The sequence below is a fragment of the Pocillopora damicornis genome, chromosome 9 (genome assembly GCF_964200805.1).
Source record: "Pocillopora damicornis chromosome 9, jaPocDami1.2, whole genome shotgun sequence".
Classification (NCBI taxonomy): Eukaryota; Metazoa; Cnidaria; class Anthozoa; order Scleractinia; family Pocilloporidae; genus Pocillopora; species Pocillopora damicornis.
The window spans coordinates 6405929-6427222 of NC_142678.1; the positions used below are offsets into that span (position 1 = coordinate 6405929).

Genomic DNA, 21294 nt, shown 5'->3' on the forward strand with positions numbered 1-21294 from the left:
GATAACGGAAAAACTGAAGACAAAATTATTTAAGTTTCTATTTGGAACTCAATACGTTTTGCTGAAGTTGAGGTATGGTAACGCAAGAGATGGTAAACACAACCAGCCATTCGCGAAATTCTAACTAAATAGGTAAATTTATTTTTTAATCATCTTTCTCGGCGTTGCCGTCCTGACGGCTGAATATTTTGAAACATTGTTCAAAAGCCATGTATATTATCTCCGGGCAATGAAACAACAAGGTTAAATCGACCTTAGACGGAGAAATCTATTTCCCACGCGTCAAAGGAAGTTCCCATTCGATTAGCAACAAAGGAGATTCACCTATGCAGACGAGTTGGGTAGCCGTGATAACCATTTTCGCCATCAAACCCGTAAACAAACGGAAGAAGGCAATATGTCGATAAATACTGGGGATTTGCATAACGGCAACATGCATCGTGTTGCAGACAACCCTTGTGCAAACAACAATCGCCGCACACCCAGTGCCAGCACCAGCATTTCTTCCCGCACATTCCAAAACATTCTTGGTCTGATCCATTGCGCATGTCTTCGCAATCGTGCGATTTCTCGTTTTTATTGGCCCCAATGGTACTATCGTACCCAGTCCCTCTTAGAGGTTTGTGAGATTTTCCTGATGGACAAACGCGATTAACAACATTGACTTCATAATCCATGTGATTCCTTGTAAATCGTTCCATAAAATGATCCTTTGGAGTGTTCTCCAGTGGTCCTCTGGAGCGGATGAGACCCAAAAAGAACAAGTTGCATCTTTCCATAACTTTTGACAGGTGAGAACTCGACAAGTATTTGGATAAAGTTGCTGAGATTTTCTCCAGCGTTACAACTTCGTTTTCAGTTAGAGATCTTCTTCCTCTCCTCTTAAAATATGCACCATGTTTGGTTGATCGCAAAATTTCTTTGACGAACACTTGATGATCTCCTGGGGAATTGCTTTCATAGGACAGTTCTTTGAACTTGCGTTTGATGATTTTCCGTGCGAGAGATCTCGACATGAACATCGGTACTCTCCTTTCCACTGCCTTGTGTCTGAGGTAAGTCAAAACATAGAAATGTTTATCTTTCAATCGAGGTGTAAAACTATGAAATTTCATAAGGATTGGCAACCCCAGTTGATAATAACAAATTACCTCGTTATACTCTCCCACCGACGCAGCAGCACAGTTTCTTAAGAAACTTACCCCTTTATTCCTTTATCAGATGTAAACTTAGACTCATAAAGATCAAAATGAAAAATTCTTCTGAAATGTGGTCATTACACCGAAGGACCAAGTACACAGAAGGAAAAAGACATGGTTTTACTCCAGCTACTCGTACTAATTCATTATTATTAATTATTAATTAACTAATTAATTAATTATTATTAATTCATTATTATTGTCAAATCATTTCTAGACTAACCTTGATATGAAAGCTGCGTGTAAACTTTTATTAACTAAGCGATGGAGCAATTGTTTGTTCATGAGAAAATTTCTCGGGCGTAAACAGCAAAGCAACGCAATAGTATTATAACTCAGTGTAACATCTATTCGTTGCCTACCTCAACAATCCAGCGCCGAGAACTTGTAAGTATTGGATATCTTTCTCCTTATTAGTGTGATATATCGCCAAAGTACGCCCGTTCCGATTATACGTTATACGTATTAGCCTCTCAGACATTTAGAAGTAGATCGGTGAAACTGTCTCAGCTTGGCCCTGGCCTTTCCAGCAGCCTTTAATAATACTCCCAGCAGCCCTTGTAAATTCAAGGCTCTGTGTAATTTTGGCCTCCATGTCTAAGTTAAAAAATCGGAGGAAAAAAATAAGCAAACAGCGAGAAGACAAAGATTTCTCCATCGTCTTTGTATAAGCGCTGGTTTTCTTAAAGTGGTATGGATCTTAGACCTTCTACGATTGCTATCAGAAGGTGGTCTCTGGACTTAGTTCATGATTAGATCCCTGTTATGGAGACAAAACAAACTGTCGGTGTGACTAGGGCTAGTGTTTTTCACGTGCATGAGGCATCTTGGACTATGTGTCGGGAAAATACACTGAAATGTAAACACCACAGTTTCTTCAGAAATTTATCCTCTTTATTCATTTTCCCATAAATATCCTCATTAAGTGGAAATTGTAACAGGAGCTAACTTCATTCAATTACATCTTAAATATTAGTACAGCTTTCTCTCTAACTAGACTCAGAACTATATTTATTGAAAATGCTAACTGTTTGTCACTGCTAGAACTTTTGGGAGGGTGGTCCCAGTAGGGGTTTATTTGAACACCCTCCCCTCCCCTCAACTTATGACATATAACAATGGAAATGACACAATATGAGATAACGGCAAGAATGTTTTTCCCATGCTGTGATCTCATTAATTTTTCTTCTACTCTTTATGTGGAAAAAAACCCGCAAATTTACGTTATTGCAGAAACAACTGAGATGTAAGATTACCAGCTTTCATGTCTTGCTTTTCTATTTTCAAAACACGAACAGACATGAACTGATAACATTTCTAAACGCAGCTGGGATATCCCCCGTAGCTATCACAATTGAAGCCATAAAGAAATGGAAACAGACAGTATCCTGACAATCGTTTTTTCCTACAACATAAATCGTGTTCGTAACATCCCTGATGATAACAACAGTCATTACAAACAAGATTCCAGCACCAGCAGCCTGCTCCACACATTCCTAGACATTTGTTTCCATCCGGATCTCCTCTAAGATCTCTACAAGAGCTCCGCTTTCTGTCAAAAAGTCTTAGGTATCTGTGGGCGGCGGTTTGTTGGTCACGCGCGTGCGCAGCGACACCAGGCGTTCCCAGCAAGCTCATGGACATCACATGGAAGGCTTTTGTTGCGGCATTTTCTCTTGCTTCGTCGTGTAGGGCGTGCGAAACATCCAACAGAAGTTGCATTTCTGGTTTCCTTCGAAGCCTCGTCATAGCTCTTTGGTACAGCTCAGAAGAACTTTGTTTCATACCCTTTGGCAGATCTGTAACTCTCTCAGATATTGAGTCTTCGGTCCAAATATTGGATTCCTTTCCGATAACAAACGGCTCGGAGCCAGGATGGGGCCTACCATGCAAAATGAAAACCAAAATGTATCCACCTTCTCGAGGGACTCAATAGTGTCAACCGTTAGCCGTACGTAAAACGGCCAACAAAAATTAACCGTTAGGCGTAAAAATGGACAAATCTTAGTCGTCGGTCGTAAAAAATTTTAACCCTAAAAAAAACTTTCTGGCTACAACAATGGAAAGATATTATAATCATTAGCCATAAATTGGCTAAAAAATCGGGGGGGGGGGGGAAGGATGTTTCTTAGTGCCATAGATCATGGGTTTTATAACAAAGTCTTTATGAGTTTTGCTTTCTATAGAGATTAATTTTGGCGAGAATCAAAGAGCTAGCGATTTTTTTCCTTGCAAAATTTTCACTCTCATTCGCAGTCCCTCTACCCTGCTGCGCCTCCAACCTTGCCTTCTCTGCTTTCACAAGTAAGCTGTTAACCTTTGGAAGGCGGTAGTTGTCTGAAATTGTTTTAGTTTAGCTCAGTTTTGTTTTTGTTTGTTTGTTTTAACGCAACAGGTTAAAAGCATTGTGAAAACTTTACTGGTTGTACAAGCATCGTGCTAAATGATTAAAATTTCATTGGGCGAAAATCACTCGCTTGTTAGTACAACAATGAAGTAATGATATATGACTGACACTTCACGGGGTATTTCTAAACAAAAAAATTATTACTAAAACTTACCACAAGAAATCGTGCCCCAATACTTTTACGTGAGTTCTTTGACGATTTGGCTTACTAAATTGCACCAGTACATTGTTGTTTGTGTCTGTCAGTTGTACAAACCCGCGCTGAATCTCGAAGCACAAAGAAAGTCTTTCGTTTTTACAATAGCAACCCTTGACGAAGCTATCTGAGCGATTCTTTAGCTTGAGAGGGGATTCACCAGGAGTACATCCTAAAGTTGCATCACAGAGGCAGACCAGGAATAAAATTTGAAGCAAAAAATGTTGTAAAGTCATCCTGGAGGCGAATGTTTCTCCGTAGATCCTTGTCAACAACACCTTTGAAGAAGAATAGAAAATTGGCGTTTTTTTTAAAGTCATTTGTGCGAGTATTGCACCATGACCACGGCGCCAGTAGGAAGAACATGCATTGTGTCAATATAACCCATTTTTCCAGTTTCCCTTCCCCTTCTTTCTTGTGGCTGAATTTTCCAACGAGGAGTTTCGATTACTCAACGTAGAAACTAAATAATTAATATTTCAATCTTGTCTTAAGATTTTGAAGCTACGGAAAATGTTTGATCTCGATGACCTTCATGGCTGCAAAGCGGTATATTCTATATCTATATTGCTGCTAACATCAACGGAATATCGTTTGTCTACAAACAACAGAAAATTTTATAAGTGTAAAGTAGATTCATTGGTAACTTGCCTAATGGCGCTCCTATTTGGGCCCGCTAACCAGCAGGAATTCCTAGTCAGCGGTTCGAGTCTTACCCCGGATAACGACCTGAAATTTATTGACCATTTCTTAAGTTTTCATGTTCAAATTGTTAACTAACGTTACTTTTACGAGTTGAGCTCCAAGGTGGATATAAATCAGCGGAACTCTTTTAAGAAATGATAATGATAAAAAAATGGTAGATAAAAAAAATAAAAATAAAAATTCATTCATTTCGTCAGTCAAGATTCGCCGTGTTGACTGATTATGGCGGCCACTTCCTATCGCCGGTCACAATAATATATACCGCATATTGATGTCTGAAGTTCGCCCGGATTTTCAATTAATTAATGATCAATACACATTCCTCGTCATTATTATTTTTATCAACTGTTTTCAAGGTTTATTCGTCTGACACAATGTTTACAGCTAGTATCTTCCAAATATATAGTTTTCAATCTGTGAATAATCATAAAAAGAAAGCTTGACCTTTCACAATCAGAAAAAAAAATAAAACTCGTCGAAGTAGAATTCTAATGGAGTAAAGGGTTGGCTTAATATACTTGAAATACCTATCATTTGACAAAAACTTAATTAACATGTAAACGAACCTTTTAAATAAAGACTTGCTTGGTAATTTTCCTTGCAGGAACCCTCCGTTGGTGACGAACTGAAAATGGATGGCCCAGAGTTTCTCCTTAGGACAGAGAGAAAGTTCAAAACGTGGGGAAAAAATTGTCGAGATTCAACACAAAGTCAAGCTAATCAAACCTTTCCTTTCCGTTTTACTTTAGGCCTTGTTAGGTCACTGCTTTCCTTTCCAATCCCCTGCCACTCTTGTTGTCATGCGATTTACCTTAAAAGCAGCCCACATCATTTTAGCTTTCTGAAACACGATATATCTATACAACAAGAATATTGGTTATTTTGTTTAAAGTGGTTCCCATTATAAAAATTTCAAAATATTACATAAATAGCTAGGTTCATAGTATTGTGCTTTATTAGTGTCTATACTCGAAGTGTGGTTGCTTGCCAAGATTTTTTACAGTCTGAATACTCCTCTTGATACAATACACGCCAAATTATTCAACTATCATCGCAGGAAATGAGGTTGATCATATGGCAGCTCAAAATAAATTTTCATGCCAAGAAGATGAATTTTTCCTCTTCGCATAGCGCCAAATTTAGTTCAGTTTTTAATTCTTCTTAGCATATACTCAACAAAATATCTTGCTCTTGATTAGATCTCATAAGTCAATGACGAAAGCCGAAACCGAGTTGAGCTATATACAATACGGGATTTTGACTTTCGTATTGAGGTATTGTACTTGATATTTTAGCTTCTACGATGAAAAAAAAAATTAACTTTATTTGCCTATAGTCATTGTCGTAAAAGATCAATAACATGGAAATTAAACATATGAGAATCGATCTTCAAAACTCTGAACAACTCTTTCGAGTAATCTACACCTGGCACGTGCAAAGTAGCGTTAAGAGATGATTTGATTAGGAGTAGTGACTAGACATATTTAAAAAAAGCATGTTTGCCTGTGCAATTTATGATTTATGGCCTATCGGCTCGTGAAACTTGTAACGCAATGATGAAGTAAGTTTTTAAAGTATTGGAGAAATCTTTTATTTGATTTTCTCTGAAAACACAAAAGTAGAATTTGATTTGATTCGGGCCTTTTGTTATTCCCAAAGAGGTTTACATCATCGAGAAGTACGCAAGGACACAAGGACCCTTGATTGTCGGACGTCATCGTCTCGTCTGCGGAAACCAGAAGTGGTTGGTGAAGGAAATATGACGTAATACCACACAAATTGGCTTTCAAGATAAATACCAACATATCTTAGTACGAGGCCTGCAAGTAAGCATGGATAGCATGGATGGAGGGTGGGGGCGGGGGGAGTGGATCCTGTGCCCCCTCCCTATCATTTTTTGGGTAGGAAGAAACTGACAATGCGCCAGCACCGATGTGGGTGGTTGTGATTAGTCAAAGTGACAAGCCCGGTTAATATACGCTACATTTTGTAAGTGTAATGACTATTTACCCACCATTTTGGCACTTTAACTTTACTTTAACTTTATTGAAATTTGTTACACGTACAGAATAGTATCGGCAGCTGGAGAAGAAAACAGGACGATGTCCCAATTGATATTCAACCCCACTTATATAAACAGGAAATTTCAAGTCTCTAACTCTGACACAAGGTGTCAGGCGTGAATCATGAGGTTTTCGCGAAATGAACGTCACGCATATTTTAGGGTACAAATCACGCCTTACGCTGGTTCATAAATTCACGAATCACCCTCGCCTTTGTGAAAAGTTAACGCTTCACATGTAAATTTTGGCCTTAATCCGTGGGGAAGGAGAGAATCCTTCCACCTTTCTTTTACCAGGGTTTGCGTTTCAGTTAGCTTGTGCATGCGAGGTTTTAAGTTGGCTGGTTGGGGTTGGCTTATTGTTGCTAATAGTCCATTTTACAGTTGTGTGCTTGGTTGCCAAGCCTTTGAATAAAGAGTGAGGCTAAGGGTGACCTTGTTATGATACAAACCTTGCTGCTTTTCAAATGTAAATTACTTTGTAGATACTGGTCTCTATCACAACAAGGTCACTTCAGCCTCACTCCAAATCAAAGGCTTGGCGATTAAGTGCACAACTGTAAAATGGCCTATTATGAGCTAAATTCTGCAATTTTTAGGAATAACATATCAATCCTACGATTCAGGGTATAAGAAGACAAGTCATGTATCGATGCAAAAAGAAAACACTGATATCTTGAAAAGACTGTTTCATGCGAATTCATAAAACTGTCGAGCATGTTTTTCCCGCTCAAAAGTCGTCCATGAATTTTAGTTAATGTTAATTCCTGTCCGCCAGATGTGATTTCATTTGACCTGATTTTATTTTGGCCTTTAAAGTACACTGCAAAGCTTTCCGCATGCTCTAATGGTATAATTTTTTAAACAAATATAATTTTTTTAAGGATGATATTTCAGGAGACGAAGTCCTAGAGAGATGGCGTGGCATTCTCAATGTCAAAGATTTGGTCCTGGATTTACTAATCACGGCACATAGGTGCGTCTGCGAGTACACAACAAACTAGAGATGAAAAAAAATTTAATTACAATGTCATCGGAGCCATGAGTAATGAAGAAGAACCAGATCGGTATGTTCTTGTGGGAAAACATCGAGACGCATTTTTCTTCAGAGCCGCAGGTGCAGTGGTTCTACCATTTTGATGGAAGTCGCTCGAGTCCTCGGAGACTTGCGAAAAGACGGCTGGAAGCTGCGAAGGACATTTAAGTTATGGAGTAGGGGAGCCGAGGAGTTCGGTTTAATAGGCTAGGTCGAGTGGGTTGAGGAGCACACCAAGCTACTCGTAAATCGAGCAGTTCTTTACTCGAATACGTATGTTGCTATGGGTGTCAACTACGTCTTGATTGCTCAGACATGCCCGATGCTTGCCAAAGTGATGTTTCATAGAATAAAGACGATCAGCAGCCTGGATAAGAGGACCCTTTTCAACAATCGACTGGAGAGATATGGGAGATCAGCAGACTACCCCAGAAAGCCCTTCACGATTCCCGTACCTTTTTTCTGCGATTATCTGCCTTTTTGTATGAGTATTGGCGTGCCAGCCGCTGACTTCAGTTACTTTTATGACGATGAAAATAATAATTTTCTTCTTTACCCAGTTTATCATACGCGGATAGACTGCTGTTATTGGATAAAATTAATATAGGATAAAGTTCGTGGATCCCATGACTAAACTCATCGGCGGACTCGCTTTCATTTTAGCGACACTTCTGTTTTCTATTTCAAAGTCTTATGTTATGCCAAAGCAGTCAAAAATTCTTTTGGAATGATTGATGAAATACTGGGCCGCTGGAATGTATCGAAGACGCTCGTACATGATGCTTTAGAGAAATTTATGGATGCGAGTACTCTTTTTCATGCGGAAAAAGACAAGCTTGCTGGAGAAGAAGGCCAATTGGTTGTCAGGAGAATCAGTGAACAAATGTTTCGGGTGGAGAGAGCATTTATCAGTCCCTATTTGAAGTTAAATGACCCGATCATGCAGCATGTTTATTCACGAAACTTGTAGGGACGATCCTTTCCAGGCATTATGGAGGCAAGAATATAGGCAACGCCGCTGATGTGAAGAAACAGCTGTCACTGGTTGCAGAAGCTGTTCTGTCTGCTGCTGATATCATCAGGCCTATTGTTTCCAGTAAGCAACGAGGAAAAAAAAAACCTGTCATGAAATTGATGAACACGGTCCGATGTTTGTAGCACTTGCCCTAGTCATAATTTAACAGTAACACCAGTGTTACTGCAAGATTTGCATTTGATGGGTTGAGAAAGTGGCGCGGGTTTTCTGAGCCAATCACAAAGTGAAATGAAGGAAAACAGATATAAATCCCGGATAACATTCGACATTCAAATGGAAATTGAATCATAAAGTTTACCGACTTTTGAGCTTTCAAAGAGTAACAAATTTGAAAACGATCGTCGCCTTTTTTCAATTTTGCTCAGCATCTCGGCCAATAACTCGGGATATAATATGAACCTCACAACATAACCACATCATTGAACTTAATCTCGTGCTAATTGAAAAAAAAAAAAAAAAAAAAAAAAAAGAGCCGAGGACAAAGGCAGCTGATATTTGTGATCTAGATGTTGTAAATGTGTATCTATCGCGTCGTACCTGTGTGATCAGACAACTGAAACTTTTTTTTCAATGTGGCGGTGTTCGAAGCCCAATTCGAGCACATTGAAAAAAAAAATTGTGCAAGAGTTAGGCTACTTTCTGGATTAAAGAAAAGAAAAAAGAAAAAAAAATGTGCAGTGGTTTATTTTGTCTTAAGTTTTAAAGGGAGGCGTTTGATTTCTTGCGAATAATTCTTTTAAAGATCCCTGTTTTTCGCCTGCGTATTTAACGGTCGAGAGTCAGTCATTTAGAGAACTGGTAAAGAGAGATGATTAATTAGGATTGAAAGTGATCTTAACTTTGATTTTGGCCAATAGTTTATTGAAAGATACTCAAGGATGGAAGCTAAGTGAAGTCCATTTTAAGAAGGTTAAAGCCCAAGCCAAAGAAACTCAGAGAGCCCATTATTTAGAACAAAGGATAACAGCATAAAGAGCTTATCAGAAATCAAAGCCATCGTACTTAGCTGTTCTAAATTCCACCATATTACGACTTAGTTTAGCTTATGATTGGTTGAGAAGGTGGTGCGTGTTTTCTGGACCAATTAAAGGAAAGAGTTGAGCAAAATCAAAATAATCACGGATTACTGTCGACGCTTCAGTTTTAAATTGGGTCGTTTCCTCTTTGAATAACAGACAGAGATTTTTTGGACAGTAATGTAAATATTCAAGGCATATTTCCCTGCAACAGTTTAAGAGAGATTTAGGAAAAAAATTAGCAACAGTGTCTCGACTGAAATCAGTGCAGTATTGCAACTGTCAAAGTAAACTACTCAATGAATGTGTGAAATTACGAAAGTGTAAAGATCTTATCAGTGACTGATACGACAAGAAGTGTATGTTTCCTATCGTAAAATTACCGATAAGTGAAATCTGCTACAAAATTTTTGTGCAGTATTGGTCATCCTTTTTCGTGAATTTTTTTCTCAGCGGATTCACAGGTATGTGTTCTCGAGACATAACGGAGAGGCGATTTTAGTTGCATTTAACTTAATCCTTTCCCTCAAGTACCGGGTTGGAATTTTAAGAGATTTTTGTCAAATTTGCGTCATGTAGATGTGGTTAGTGACGTAATTCCGAATGCGTAAATACCAATTTGATGTCGTCTTTTTTGGAAGGAAATCCATGTAGTCCAAACTGAATTTCTTTGAGTCTTCTTTCAAATTTTTCCTCTCCTACTTACTAAAGTGCAAAACGCAGGAGAACTTAGTCGCAGCTTTGTGAATCAAACTACAGCATTTAACCTAATGGAGAAAAATCCAATCTGTCTTAGATAAACAGATACACGATCACTATGTGCGTGCATAATCGTTCTTATCTCAACGTGAACTGTGTTTATTATCAACTCTATTGAACAGGTTCAAAAGGTCAAGTCTATCCTTAATGCATTTTGAAACACTTGGCTTCGCACCAAGAACTCACACGAACATCTGTTACTGATATTTGCATACTTTGCGTTCTTCTGACGGGTCCGCGTTGTTAACGTTTGTCAACAAGGAAATAGGTGCCGTTTTCAGGCATTTAAATCTAAACCTGCAATTTTTGTGATCTGGCATTTCAAAGTTTTTTATCGTGGCTCTTTAGCCCACACAGTGGGAGCTTATCCCATTTTCCGCCCTACATGAGTTGGAGTACTACCTCTCCGGCTCGGCTGGGATTCTTTTCCATCACAGGAAATTGAAGTTATACACGAAAGTCGTTTTTACTCTGAAAATTTCTTTTAAACCAAACTTGGCGCCTTCGCCAGGTATAGATCTCCCTGTAAATTCATGGTTTGTGGATATTCAAAAACGAGCCTAGGGAGCCACTTCGCATTCCGTTGTAAATCAAACTCCCAGCGCGCATTTTTTTTAATTTTTACACCGGATTAATTCTTGGTGTGCAGAAGTACAACCCTATCATTTTGGATCATTTCCAGAACTGTAGATTTTTGGTAGAGTACGAGATTATCTAAGATACGGTTTGCTGGGATATAAAAGATTCCCTAAAGCTCGTGAAACTGATTGAAATCCGCATGGATTACAGAAAGTTTGATAGCGATTGCAATTGTCCGTTCGCTGCTAAGGTTTGTAGCCAAAGCACTTTGATAACAAGGAAACATCACACGTAAGCCCACAATCGACTGACAGCATGAAGGGTAGACCTCAAAGTTCCGGTCAAAGCGAAAATAGTTGTGCAAGCCTCTAAATCACAGACCAGATGAGAACAGAATAGACTTCCCCTGGCGAGCCCTAAGAACAGGATGTTATTGAGAAATTGATTATAGGTTTGTGGGCGGAAGTTCTTACACAGATAACCCCGCAAAAAGGCTTATACTCACTTCCGTAGACCCGTTGTCAATACTAGGCAAAAATGCGGGAGCGATCTTGAATAATTTTTCCATGCAATTGAAAATGGCAAGGAGTAATGTATAGAACTTTTTACTCGTTGAGTGGAGGTGTTCGTCATACACAATGCTGGCAACATTTGAGTCGAATTATTTACTTTTCGACATGGTTATCTTGCCCACAGTAAACGGAATTTGTCAATGTAATGTTGTATCGCATAAACAAATCTGAAATGGTTTAACGCGGCAGGGTGGTAATACAAACATGGCAATGAAAAACTTACGTAAGCCGTCTGGATAAACAACATTTAACATCCAAGTGGTGGAATTTAAAATTAGATTTAAGTCCACAGCGACCCATAACCTCTTTTAAATTCTGTCGATAAATGACCTGAAAAACCACCACACTTTACAACTCGCGGCAAAAGTTGTCCTCAACTTATCATTTGGTGAATAAGTCTGTACTTCGCTCGGCATTCTCGGATGCAGTGAATGATGTGCAGAAAGAACACCATTCTTGGGATTAAGAGAATTCAAGTGCAAAGGATTCTAGAACATACATGCTGACAATCACGAGATAATGTTACACGTCATATTTTTTACTTTGTTCTTATTTTTCAGAGGAAGTCGATATCCTCGCTCCACGTTCTTTATCTCCGTTGGTAAAAGATAAAATAGTGATTTCAGATAAGCGATAACATTTATTGCTTACGGTTATCCTAAAAAAAGTGTTACTCTCTCAATTGCCGACTGCTATTCACAAGCAAGAAAAAAAATTTAGGTTTTTCATTAAGATCAATGTCTGCTACGTACGTCAGCACTTGCTTGTTTAGCAATATATCATAGTTTTGACACACCACACACGTAAATGTTGCTTCTCGTTGTTTACAGGATATGCTAAAGAGAATTTCTTAGAAAAAGAGCCCTTTGGTTTGCATGAGTATGACCCTTTTTTTTTTTTTTACGTTAAAACACATTTCAAACGTTTATTTACAACTAGGCGGCTTAGGAAGGATTTATTCGATACGTTTGGTTAACAAGTACGTAAGTGGTTGACGAAACAAGATAAATGCCTAGGGGAACATTATTTTCATTTAAAACATATGACCTGAAGCTTGTGAATTAAGCAATTCATTTTAAATGACAGAGTTCTTGTTAGCTGACTTCCTTTAATTAAGGTTCACCGTAAACCGCAACCAATTGATCAGTCTTCGTTCTCGGCAAGCGCGTTTTTGAAGAGCTGCCTTTGGGTGTTACATTAACCACACTTCACAAATGGAATTGGCTAGCTCCAAACTTCACTTATCAGCGTCAGTCTCATCTGAAATTAGTTTTGGAGGATCTCGTCCTAAAAAGAAGCACATTGTTTTGATCGTATTGTTCATTGGGATTATTTCAGCATCGGGCGGTTTTCTTCTTGGATACTTTTTGAAAGGTGATAAAGGGAGAGACAGCCCAAAGACTAAAGACAAAAGTGAGACAAACCCTCTCAACGGCGATGAAGCTTTCAGCCACTTTAAGAAGAATGTAAACACCACAGAGCTCGAGGAAACCTTGAGGTATACTTCTAAACCATCAATGATGTTATATTAAGGCTTGAATTCGGGTCCCTGTTGTTTGACGCAAATGTAACAAAATTGCAATGGTTTTATTTTCTTCGATAATAGTTTGCTTGTTTTATTCGTTAACTAAATTTCACTTATCGGCCACAAACTATGGAGGATATGTTAATCCGTATGTGGAATGCTAAAAGTGATAATGCGCCTTTCTGCATTATTTTCCTTCTGTAGCTAACCTATAAGTATCGTATCCTCGCTGATTTATTACCCGCGGGTCAAAATATGATTAAATTTATATAATTGCGAAAAGACTCTTTAAGGGTATGAAGAACCCGCCAAAATTTGCTTCTCTCCCACTTTGTGGCTTCGTAGCACCGTAGGTATAAGCGTGCAACGTATTTTAGAGACGCAGATTTTTCCTGGCTTTTCCATAGCTGTAGCTCACCTGCTAGATTAAAATCTTTACCAAATGTCTCAACCTTAGAATAGGAATAATGGAACAGATTCCCCGCAAGCTGATTCGACTGTGCTCATTCGTTCGTCGAACAGATATATTTTATTTTTGTCACTAGACAAAACAGGACTAAGAAGGCAACTAATTTCCCCTCTAAGAGGAACAAAACCTAAGACCTTCGGATTTCTAAATGCTCGCGTAGGTACAAAGGCATATGCAAGGTCCATATGTAATATGTGTCCTTCATACCGCCAGATTTAGTGATGTCGAGAGCGTAGTTTCTTTAAAATGATATGACAAAGAATTCATGTAGATTGTAACTACTTTTCCCTACTGAAGTACCTACGTTTTTTATATCTCGCTCTCTCGCTTTTCATATATCTTAGTCTAAAGCGAAAAATAACCGAATTCGTAGTTATCTCCAAACCATACAACTGATCGAAATAGTTTTGATATTGGAAGAGGGGGCAAGTTGAAACAGGGCTACGAATTATTCTGAGTTCTTTGACCATCTTTCATCAATTGTCAACATTTTCTCTCAGTTTTGAGGAAGTTTATCAAGTGTATAGCTTTTCTTCATGGTGACATTGCTTGAAGCTTCCATCGTCAAAACTTTCAAAACTGATTCAATTATCAAATAGATTTATTTTACCATAACTGATGACGTACTGATCGACAACCAAATTCCTTTGCTAGAATACAACGTAGACACAGGAAAGCGACTTTGACATCAATATGTCAGGAACTTCTTCCAAGTATTAAGACTGATCTCAAACATTTCCACGGGCGTTTGACTTAAAGAAAAACCCATGTTCCCACAGAGAACTCGAGTTTAAGTTTGACTTTGGATCCTTTATAAATTTCGGATCCGTCATAAACCTTCCAGAACGCGATGGTGAGGGTATTCAGTTTGAAGGGAAAAAGTTCTCCGCATGCCGCTTTCATCAGCAATGTCGCAAATAACTTCCTGTGTGGTAAAAGAATTAATCAAAAGGTTTGCCGGTTTGTCCCGGGTTTACCACACAAATGACTCACGAAGCAAACTTTTTAATTCCATTTTAGGAAAAGAGACGGAATAACGACCTAAGCATTCGAGTTATTTAAAAAAAACAAAATTGCTGGTGGAATGAAAATTTGATTACCGACATTAGCGATCATTACGTCGTATCGATTCAAAAGATTCTTTATATATCAGATGTCAACATTGTGGTTATTGATTTCATTCTTACTCTATTGACCTAATCCTTATGATATGAGGATTTAACCTTTTAGAAAATGGAGTTTATTCGGATAACTTTACTTCGACTCTGAAATCGCAGCAATACCTGTGATTTACGCTTGGAAAATTCACTCTTAGAAGAAATATCTACTTTGATACTAATGGAAAGGAAGGAGAAGCATTCGCTTTCAATTCCAAAGAAATTCCTCGATAATTATCCTTTTCCGGTGGTATAGGTTCAGTATCATCTTTAATTCTTCAAGTATTTCCTCAAAAAGTATCCTTGTACAAAGACTCTTTAAGACTCATCTCCAATGTGTATCACCAACATAAACTTGTCCAGGAAAACGTTTTCCAGGAAAAAAAATATGATCTAATGTAAGAGTGGCATATCATTCATGAGTAATGGAATCCTCCTTCAATTTTATATTCTTAACAAGAGAGCTGGAAGAACTTTGGAAACCTTACTATTAGATATTTTTCTCGACACACAGTCGACGCGTTGTCTGGAGAATCTTATTGCCACCTTTGCTGAATCAAGCGTGAACTAGTCGGTGTACTAGACATGCACCTCTTGGTTTTCTAGAAGCACTTTGTATTTCTTTGTCGAAATAACATAGTTTGAAAGTGATTAAAATCTCGCTTTCTTTGTATTTAGCCAAAATATTAGATTGACGTTCACCTTGACCTGCCGCTGGTCAAACAGAGAGCAGAGTTCTTGTTTGATCACGAAATTCTGGTCTTGTCCATGGTTATCAGTTGACTACCAAAATAAAAAGATGCTGAGATAATATTTCTACTTATATAAAACTTTTTTTTTTATGAACTAAGAAAGACGGATTAAAAATCCTATTAATGTAAGGCGTAGTCTTCATGAAAAATTCAAGGAATTCCTTCGCAAGGATGCACTAATCATATCTTTAATTCATTACAAGATGAATCTTACCTTGGATTCTATTGGCCCACAGGTTCTATTCCCAGGTCCCTCATATGGCTGGCGGGGAGAGACAACAACAACTGGCATATAAATTGGCTAAAAAATGGCGAGAATATGGATTTGACAAAGTCGAACTCCCGAAATACAATGTGTTACTGTCTTATCCAGAGGATAACAACCCCAACACCATCTCAGTTGTGTCTGAAGACGGAACATTCGTCAAAACGTTTAAAGAGCAGTTAAAGGTTACATTTCTCTCTTTCCAAAATCTTTTGCTTCAAGTGTCTCTCTGCCACTTAAAAAAAGGCATTCTCTCGAATGTTCGCCAGCATGACATTTCGTTTTCTGTGAAATAGGTCTCACCTGGCCCAGGGATCAAGGCCACAAGTTTGTTTACTCCATACACTGCATATTCCAACAATGGGACTGCTGAAGGGAGACTGGTGTACGTCAATCAGGGAACTGCGAAGGATTTGCAAAAGTTGGAGAAACTTAATATATCTCTGAATGGCACCATTCTGTTGACACGAGACTTTTGGAGTTTCTTTACCTTGGTCTGTGAAGTTTTCCTCTTTCTGACTACATATGCAATTGATATATAATTCAGGATGAGTCATGCGAGATGCGATTAGCGCTATTGTACAAAGACTGCACGTTGCTGTGACTTTCTATTCTGTGTTAGCCCTAGTCCTGGTTTTCGTAGTCCGACAGAATTTTCATTCAATTAAATGTTGATTTTATTTCCAGATGCTTAGGTCAAAAGTTCCATGTTATTGTGAGATATTGCACTTGTTAAAATGTATTTCCTTCAAGTTTTCTACGTTTTAGCGTCTTGATTCTCTTTGAGCCAATTTCTAATTAGGCAAGATTGTCCCACTTTTTTTCCCCCTCGCCATAAGAAATAGAACTGTTTACTTACCTATGTATTTTCTTCTTTTCTCATTAGTCTCAATTAGCTGTCAATAAAGGTGCTAAAGGGATCCTAATGTACCCAGACCCTAACATCTACGCCCCAAAAGGCATAGGAAAAAATTCCACTTACCCCAACGCACCGTGGCTTTCCTCTGAAGCAGTTCCCTTGGGTGGAGTCTATGGTGAGCTTGGCGACCCCTTGTCGAAGGGAGTCCCTGCCAAAGAGGGCATCTTCCAGAAATCAAAGAAGGACTGGCACGTTGGATTGCCCATACTTTTACAACCAATATCGTATGGGACAGCACGGTCTCTATTGGAGGAAGTTGGAGGTAAGGATGAACATGACATGATTGGCTTGTCCCAGATCAATGATGCACAGATATGAAAAGCGCGAACGATCGGTAGTATGTGCTACAGCTTTGTTGGACAATGGATGAGGAAAGGTGCTCTAACTTCGATAGAAACTTTCAGTAGCTTTGTTTTATACCGTTGAGAGAAAAATATATTTAATAATCATGCATGAATGAAACGGTGAAAACCTCAGCAAGGTGTAATACTCGTAAGGTAGGCTTACGGGGCTTGAAGTTACTGAGGTCAACTGCAGAACGTAAGCATTTTTTTCTATGCTTTACATTAAATTTTTAACTCCTTTAGTCTCTTATTGTAACCCGCGATAAACCAAATATTTATCTTCCTCTACCAGTGGATGATATACCCCCAGAATGGCTTAGAGAGCTCAACATCACGTTACAACTTAACCCTCGAGGCTCTCGAGGAGGGAATAGAACCATAAAACTGACCATCAACAATCAGCTGGTTCAAAAGACGATTTATAACGTGATCGGTACTATTAACGGCTGGCAGGAACCAGATCGGTACGTTTTCTTAGGAAACCACCGAGATGCATGGGTATATGGCGCTGCGGATGCAACCACGGGGATGGCAGTTCTGAAGGAAACAAGCAGAGTATTGGGAAAACTTATGAAGGGCGGTTGGAGACCAAGGAGAACAATAAAACTGTGCAGCTTCGGTGGAGAGGAATTTGGCCTGATAGGTTCTGTTGAATGGATGGAGGAAAACTCTTTGATCTTTAAGGAGCGAGGTGTGGCTTACTTGAACACTGATGTTCCAGTGCAAGGAAATTATGTTCTTTTGGCTCAATCTAGCCCACTGCTAAGCGACATTATATACAAATGGACAAAAATGGTTGAGGTGCCATTTAAAAAGGGTACTTATAAGTCCATATATGATGTAATGTTGGAGCGTGGGCCAACGCCTTCAAACCCACATGAGCCAAAACTTTGGGCTTTCCAGTTTGCGAGCGATTACATACCGTTCTTCTTCATGGCGGGTATACCATCCGCAGATTTTAGTTATTTCTTTGGCTATGATGAGAATAAGGGTGGTTGGCAGCTTTATCCATCTTATCATACTCAGGAAGACAATTTTTACTGGGTGAAGAAATTTGCTGATCCTGAGTTTGAGATTCACCGCGCCATGACTCTACTCATGGGTGGCATGTTGTTGGATTTATCAGACTCTCAGATCATCCCTTTCAATTTATCACGACTCACGAATACTCTTCATCGAGCGTTTAATAGCCTTACGGCCTTACAATCGTCGTTTATGTGGGAAAAAGCGGTACGTGAGAGCATTTCAGCTGTAAACAGATCCATATCGAACTTCTCAAGATCATGCGATTCGTTTACGAACTTTGTCAGTGAAGTTAGTCGTGGAAAAAACGTGAATCCTCTCACAGTGCGATTGTTAAACAACCAGTTGAGCCAAGTTGGAAAACCCTTTATAGATTCCAGACTTATTACCACAAACCCTCATATTTACCTGAATGTTCTTTTCAGGGACACTTTTATAGGCGTTTTTGGAGCGTTTCAGGAAGCCAATAAAACTAATGATACCACAAAGATTCGGGAGCAACTTTCTATAGTTTCAGTAGCTATTTCCACAGCTGCTAAGATCTTAGAACCTATCAAACTTCCCGAGAAAAAATGAGAAAATGGGATCAAAAAACCGTCACCCCGGCTCCATTGACTTGCTTGACGTTCATTTGAAATGTCAGAAAGTTGCAATATGCTCCAACATAATTTGATAAAATTTTGCGAAAGCTGCTTGGTGATAATATAGTGTAAGGTCGCAGAGACCATTTTTCGAAAAAAGTAGATATAGCAATTTGTACAAATTAATAGCTAGTCGTATGTATTTAAGTTTAATTACTTCCCCATTAAAACTACATAACTTTTCCTTCATAAAAAGGGATTCATTTGCTATTTTTGTGCGTAGGTTATCATTTAGTAAACTTAGAGTAGGTAATTTAAATAAACATGTAGGTAAACTATACCTTTAAATCATCAGTCAGTTGTGAGAATTTTAAAAATCATTTGTGGTGGTTCAACATATCCCAAGGTTCTTTTCTATGGCTAAATCCAGACGTAGTTGTTTTGGATCAACTGCCTCCATAATAGGTTGAAAAAGATTAGATCAAAGTATCATATTTCACTGGAGAATAAATTTTTTTATAAACATCTTCACGTTGAGGGTACTTTCCTTACGCTATTTCTGTCTAAGGATGCTAAGATTTCGGATATACTTTAGTTTGCAAAGATGAAAGATAATGATATTGATCAGAGACTAACAGTGACAGGGAGAGCAACAACGACAGTGATAGTTACAGACAGGGATAGTCACAGTAACAGGCAGTGATAGTGACAGGACAGACAGTGACAGTTACAGTGACAGAGAGGGAAAGTGACAGATAGGGACAGTGACTGCGACATTGAAAGTGACAGGACAGACAGTGATAGTAACAGTGACAGTGGCAGTGGCAGTGACAAAGACAATAATAATGACAGTGACGAAGACAGGGACAGACAATGACAGTGACATTAACAGTAATAGAAAGTGACAGTTACAATGACATTTACAGTGGCGGTGACGGTGACGGTGACATTGATGGTGAAATCAGCACCATCAACTAGATATCACAAGAAATACCTGCAAAAAATACGAAAACAAACACAAACGTACAAAGATGGGAAACTATTAACTTGAGTCTGAATATGTGGTTACGTGTGCATTCATCCTAGACATCTTTATCCTGCGTGGCAGAAGAATAGACGACGAGAAATTTAAATGCTGGCGTGTTGCAAAAGTCGATCACATCATAAGATAGGCAACCCACATATCGAGCCCCATATCAATTGCAACACTCAATGTAAATTGTGTCCGAATTGAAAAACAAATAACAACAACAATAGCAACAACACCGCTTGAAAGACGGGCTTTTACGTGTTCTTGACGCGAGATGCGATACCATAGGACAAGTGACACTTAAACGAAGTGTCTTTCGCAGGACTAGCAGACAGGATTACCTTTAAGAATTAACGAAGAGTTTACTTTATTCTTTCCAAAATTTACTTTGGCATTCCTCCCAGTCATTTGCTACAGTCGTCAACAGATGTTTGTGTGCAGCTGTGTTTCTTTCTGTATTGACAAATAACAAAAACATTCACATGAATTCTTAAGAATGGTCCTTTTTATAGAAAATTTATTTTATCTCATAAAAGTGGAGGGAGATGATTAAAAACCTCAAATTTGCAATTTGGGTTTCTTTAGGTCAAAAATCATTACTGTACGTACGAAGACCCCATGGACCAAATGGAGTGTCTTTAAAATCTTTGCCGTTGCAGTTTTGTAGTGTGAGTTATAACTTGATAATCTTATTGCTTCACGACGGATTTGAAGGTTTTGTTTTCCAAATATGCAAGTAATGCTCTCCTAAGAATTTCTCAATCGACAGGTTCGAAAATGCTTATTTGTTGTGTTGTTGGCGCGAGCGTTTTTGACCATTACACCTCTTATACATATAATGCACAAAGAACAAGTATTAAACACACAACATCGCCATGAAAGCAGTTATAAATTCTATTGTTTTCCTTCGCCTTACTTATAGACCTGATTCGATGACAAATGTCTCATTTCGGTTTTTCTAACCTAAAGGTCTTAAAATCTAGCTTATCTAGCTAGAGGCCCCATATATTTCTGAAGAATAGGCCATTCGTTCTAGCTAAATTCCATGGGATTTTCAGCCCTTGTTTCGTTCCAATGTCGTCTTCAATGGGTTATTGCTTAGGTAGAAATTTTCGTTCCATAATTTACTTACACTTCTGATCAAAATTATTAACGGTGCTTCATATGCTTTGCCGACTTTCCCATCAACAATTAGTTGTGCATTGCCACTACTATTGAACTGCGTTTAGAGAAAAAACATATCATTACTTCTTTTGTTAACTCTAAACAATTGTCAGATACAGACTCGAAAGGAAAAAAAACTTCACTTTAAACTGGCGTTACCTCACTAAAAATTCAGAATCGTTTCCTTTTGGAAAATATAGCTTTTAAAGCGGTGGTAATTACTCTAAACGAAATTATTGTTTAACGCATAGAATCTTTATCTCACAGGCTTGAAAAGGATCATCTAATCTAGAGGAAAAAACAACATTTGTTTCTTATTGCAGAATTTATTTGAATCGAATTTATTTTAATAAAAAGGAAAGTGTAACGACTGGCTTGTCTCGTTTGTGACGTATTCAGTGCACCTCGTTTATCTTAGTAAGAAGAATACCGTTTCAGTAGGGAAAGAAGTTTTTTGAGTTATCAAAAAAGTTCCACATCAGTTGGGTTTCAAAACTC

At 38.4% G+C, this 21294-nt stretch overlaps 3 protein-coding genes across 6 annotated transcripts; 1 reads left to right on the forward strand and 2 right to left on the reverse strand.

Moving 5' to 3' along the window:
- Nucleotides 1-118: 118 nt before the first annotated feature.
- LOC149039840 (uncharacterized) lies at nucleotides 119-1966 on the reverse strand. The gene is made up of 2 exons (XM_089183276.1): nucleotides 1562-1966; nucleotides 119-1050 (listed from the first exon to the last, which is right to left on the reverse strand). The coding sequence occupies exons 1-2, from the start codon at nucleotides 1678-1680 to the stop codon at nucleotides 321-323; spliced, it is 849 nt and encodes a 282-aa protein (XP_089039402.1). The 5' UTR covers nucleotides 1681-1966; the 3' UTR covers nucleotides 119-320.
- A 113-nt stretch (nucleotides 1967-2079) lies between these two features.
- LOC113681655 (uncharacterized) lies at nucleotides 2080-5365 on the reverse strand. 4 transcript variants are annotated; one of them, XM_089183274.1, is made up of 5 exons: nucleotides 5234-5365; nucleotides 5074-5159; nucleotides 4454-4531; nucleotides 3761-4080; nucleotides 2080-3081 (listed from the first exon to the last, which is right to left on the reverse strand). In XM_089183274.1, exons 4-5 carry the CDS (start codon nucleotides 4036-4038, stop codon nucleotides 2517-2519), a joined length of 843 nt encoding a protein of 280 aa, XP_089039400.1. In that variant the 5' UTR covers nucleotides 4039-4080; nucleotides 4454-4531; nucleotides 5074-5159; nucleotides 5234-5365; the 3' UTR covers nucleotides 2080-2516. The 4 variants fall into 4 exon arrangements, with proteins under 4 accessions (XP_089039400.1, XP_089039401.1, XP_089039399.1 ...); XM_089183275.1 differs by lacking the exon at nucleotides 4454-4531; XM_089183273.1 differs by having other exon boundaries at nucleotides 5074-5347.
- A 6644-nt stretch (nucleotides 5366-12009) lies between these two features.
- Nucleotides 12010-19129, forward strand: LOC113681657 (putative N-acetylated-alpha-linked acidic dipeptidase). Its single transcript, XM_027198764.2, has 5 exons — nucleotides 12010-13065; nucleotides 15707-15920; nucleotides 16032-16229; nucleotides 16622-16916; nucleotides 17291-19129. Exons 1-5 carry the CDS (start codon nucleotides 12782-12784, stop codon nucleotides 18595-18597), a joined length of 2298 nt encoding a protein of 765 aa, XP_027054565.2. The 5' UTR covers nucleotides 12010-12781; the 3' UTR covers nucleotides 18598-19129.
- Nucleotides 19130-21294: the final 2165 nt, after the last annotated feature.

Coding starts and splice junctions, on each gene's coding strand:
- LOC113681655 (XM_089183272.1), bottom strand. CDS start 4,122: ATGACTTTAAAAAAAACGCCAATTTTCTATTCTTCTTCAAAGGTGTTG. Junction 3,082..3,760: donor TTGGGGCACGATTTCTTGTG/GTAAGTTTTAGT, acceptor TTTGCATGGTAG/GCCCCATCCTGGCTCCGAGC.
- LOC113681657 (XM_027198764.2), top strand. CDS start 12,782: ATGGAATTGGCTAGCTCCAAACTTCACTTATCAGCGTCAGTCTCATCT. Junction 15,921..16,031: donor CGTTTAAAGAGCAGTTAAAG/GTTACATTTCTC, acceptor TCTGTGAAATAG/GTCTCACCTGGCCCAGGGAT. Junction 16,917..17,290: donor TCTATTGGAGGAAGTTGGAG/GTAAGGATGAAC, acceptor TTCCTCTACCAG/TGGATGATATACCCCCAGAA.
- LOC149039840 (XM_089183276.1), bottom strand. CDS start 1,680: ATGTCTGAGAGGCTAATACGTATAACGTATAATCGGAACGGGCGTACT. Junction 1,051..1,561: donor CTCGGCGCTGGATTGTTGAG/GTAGGCAACGAA, acceptor GACTTACCTCAG/ACACAAGGCAGTGGAAAGGA.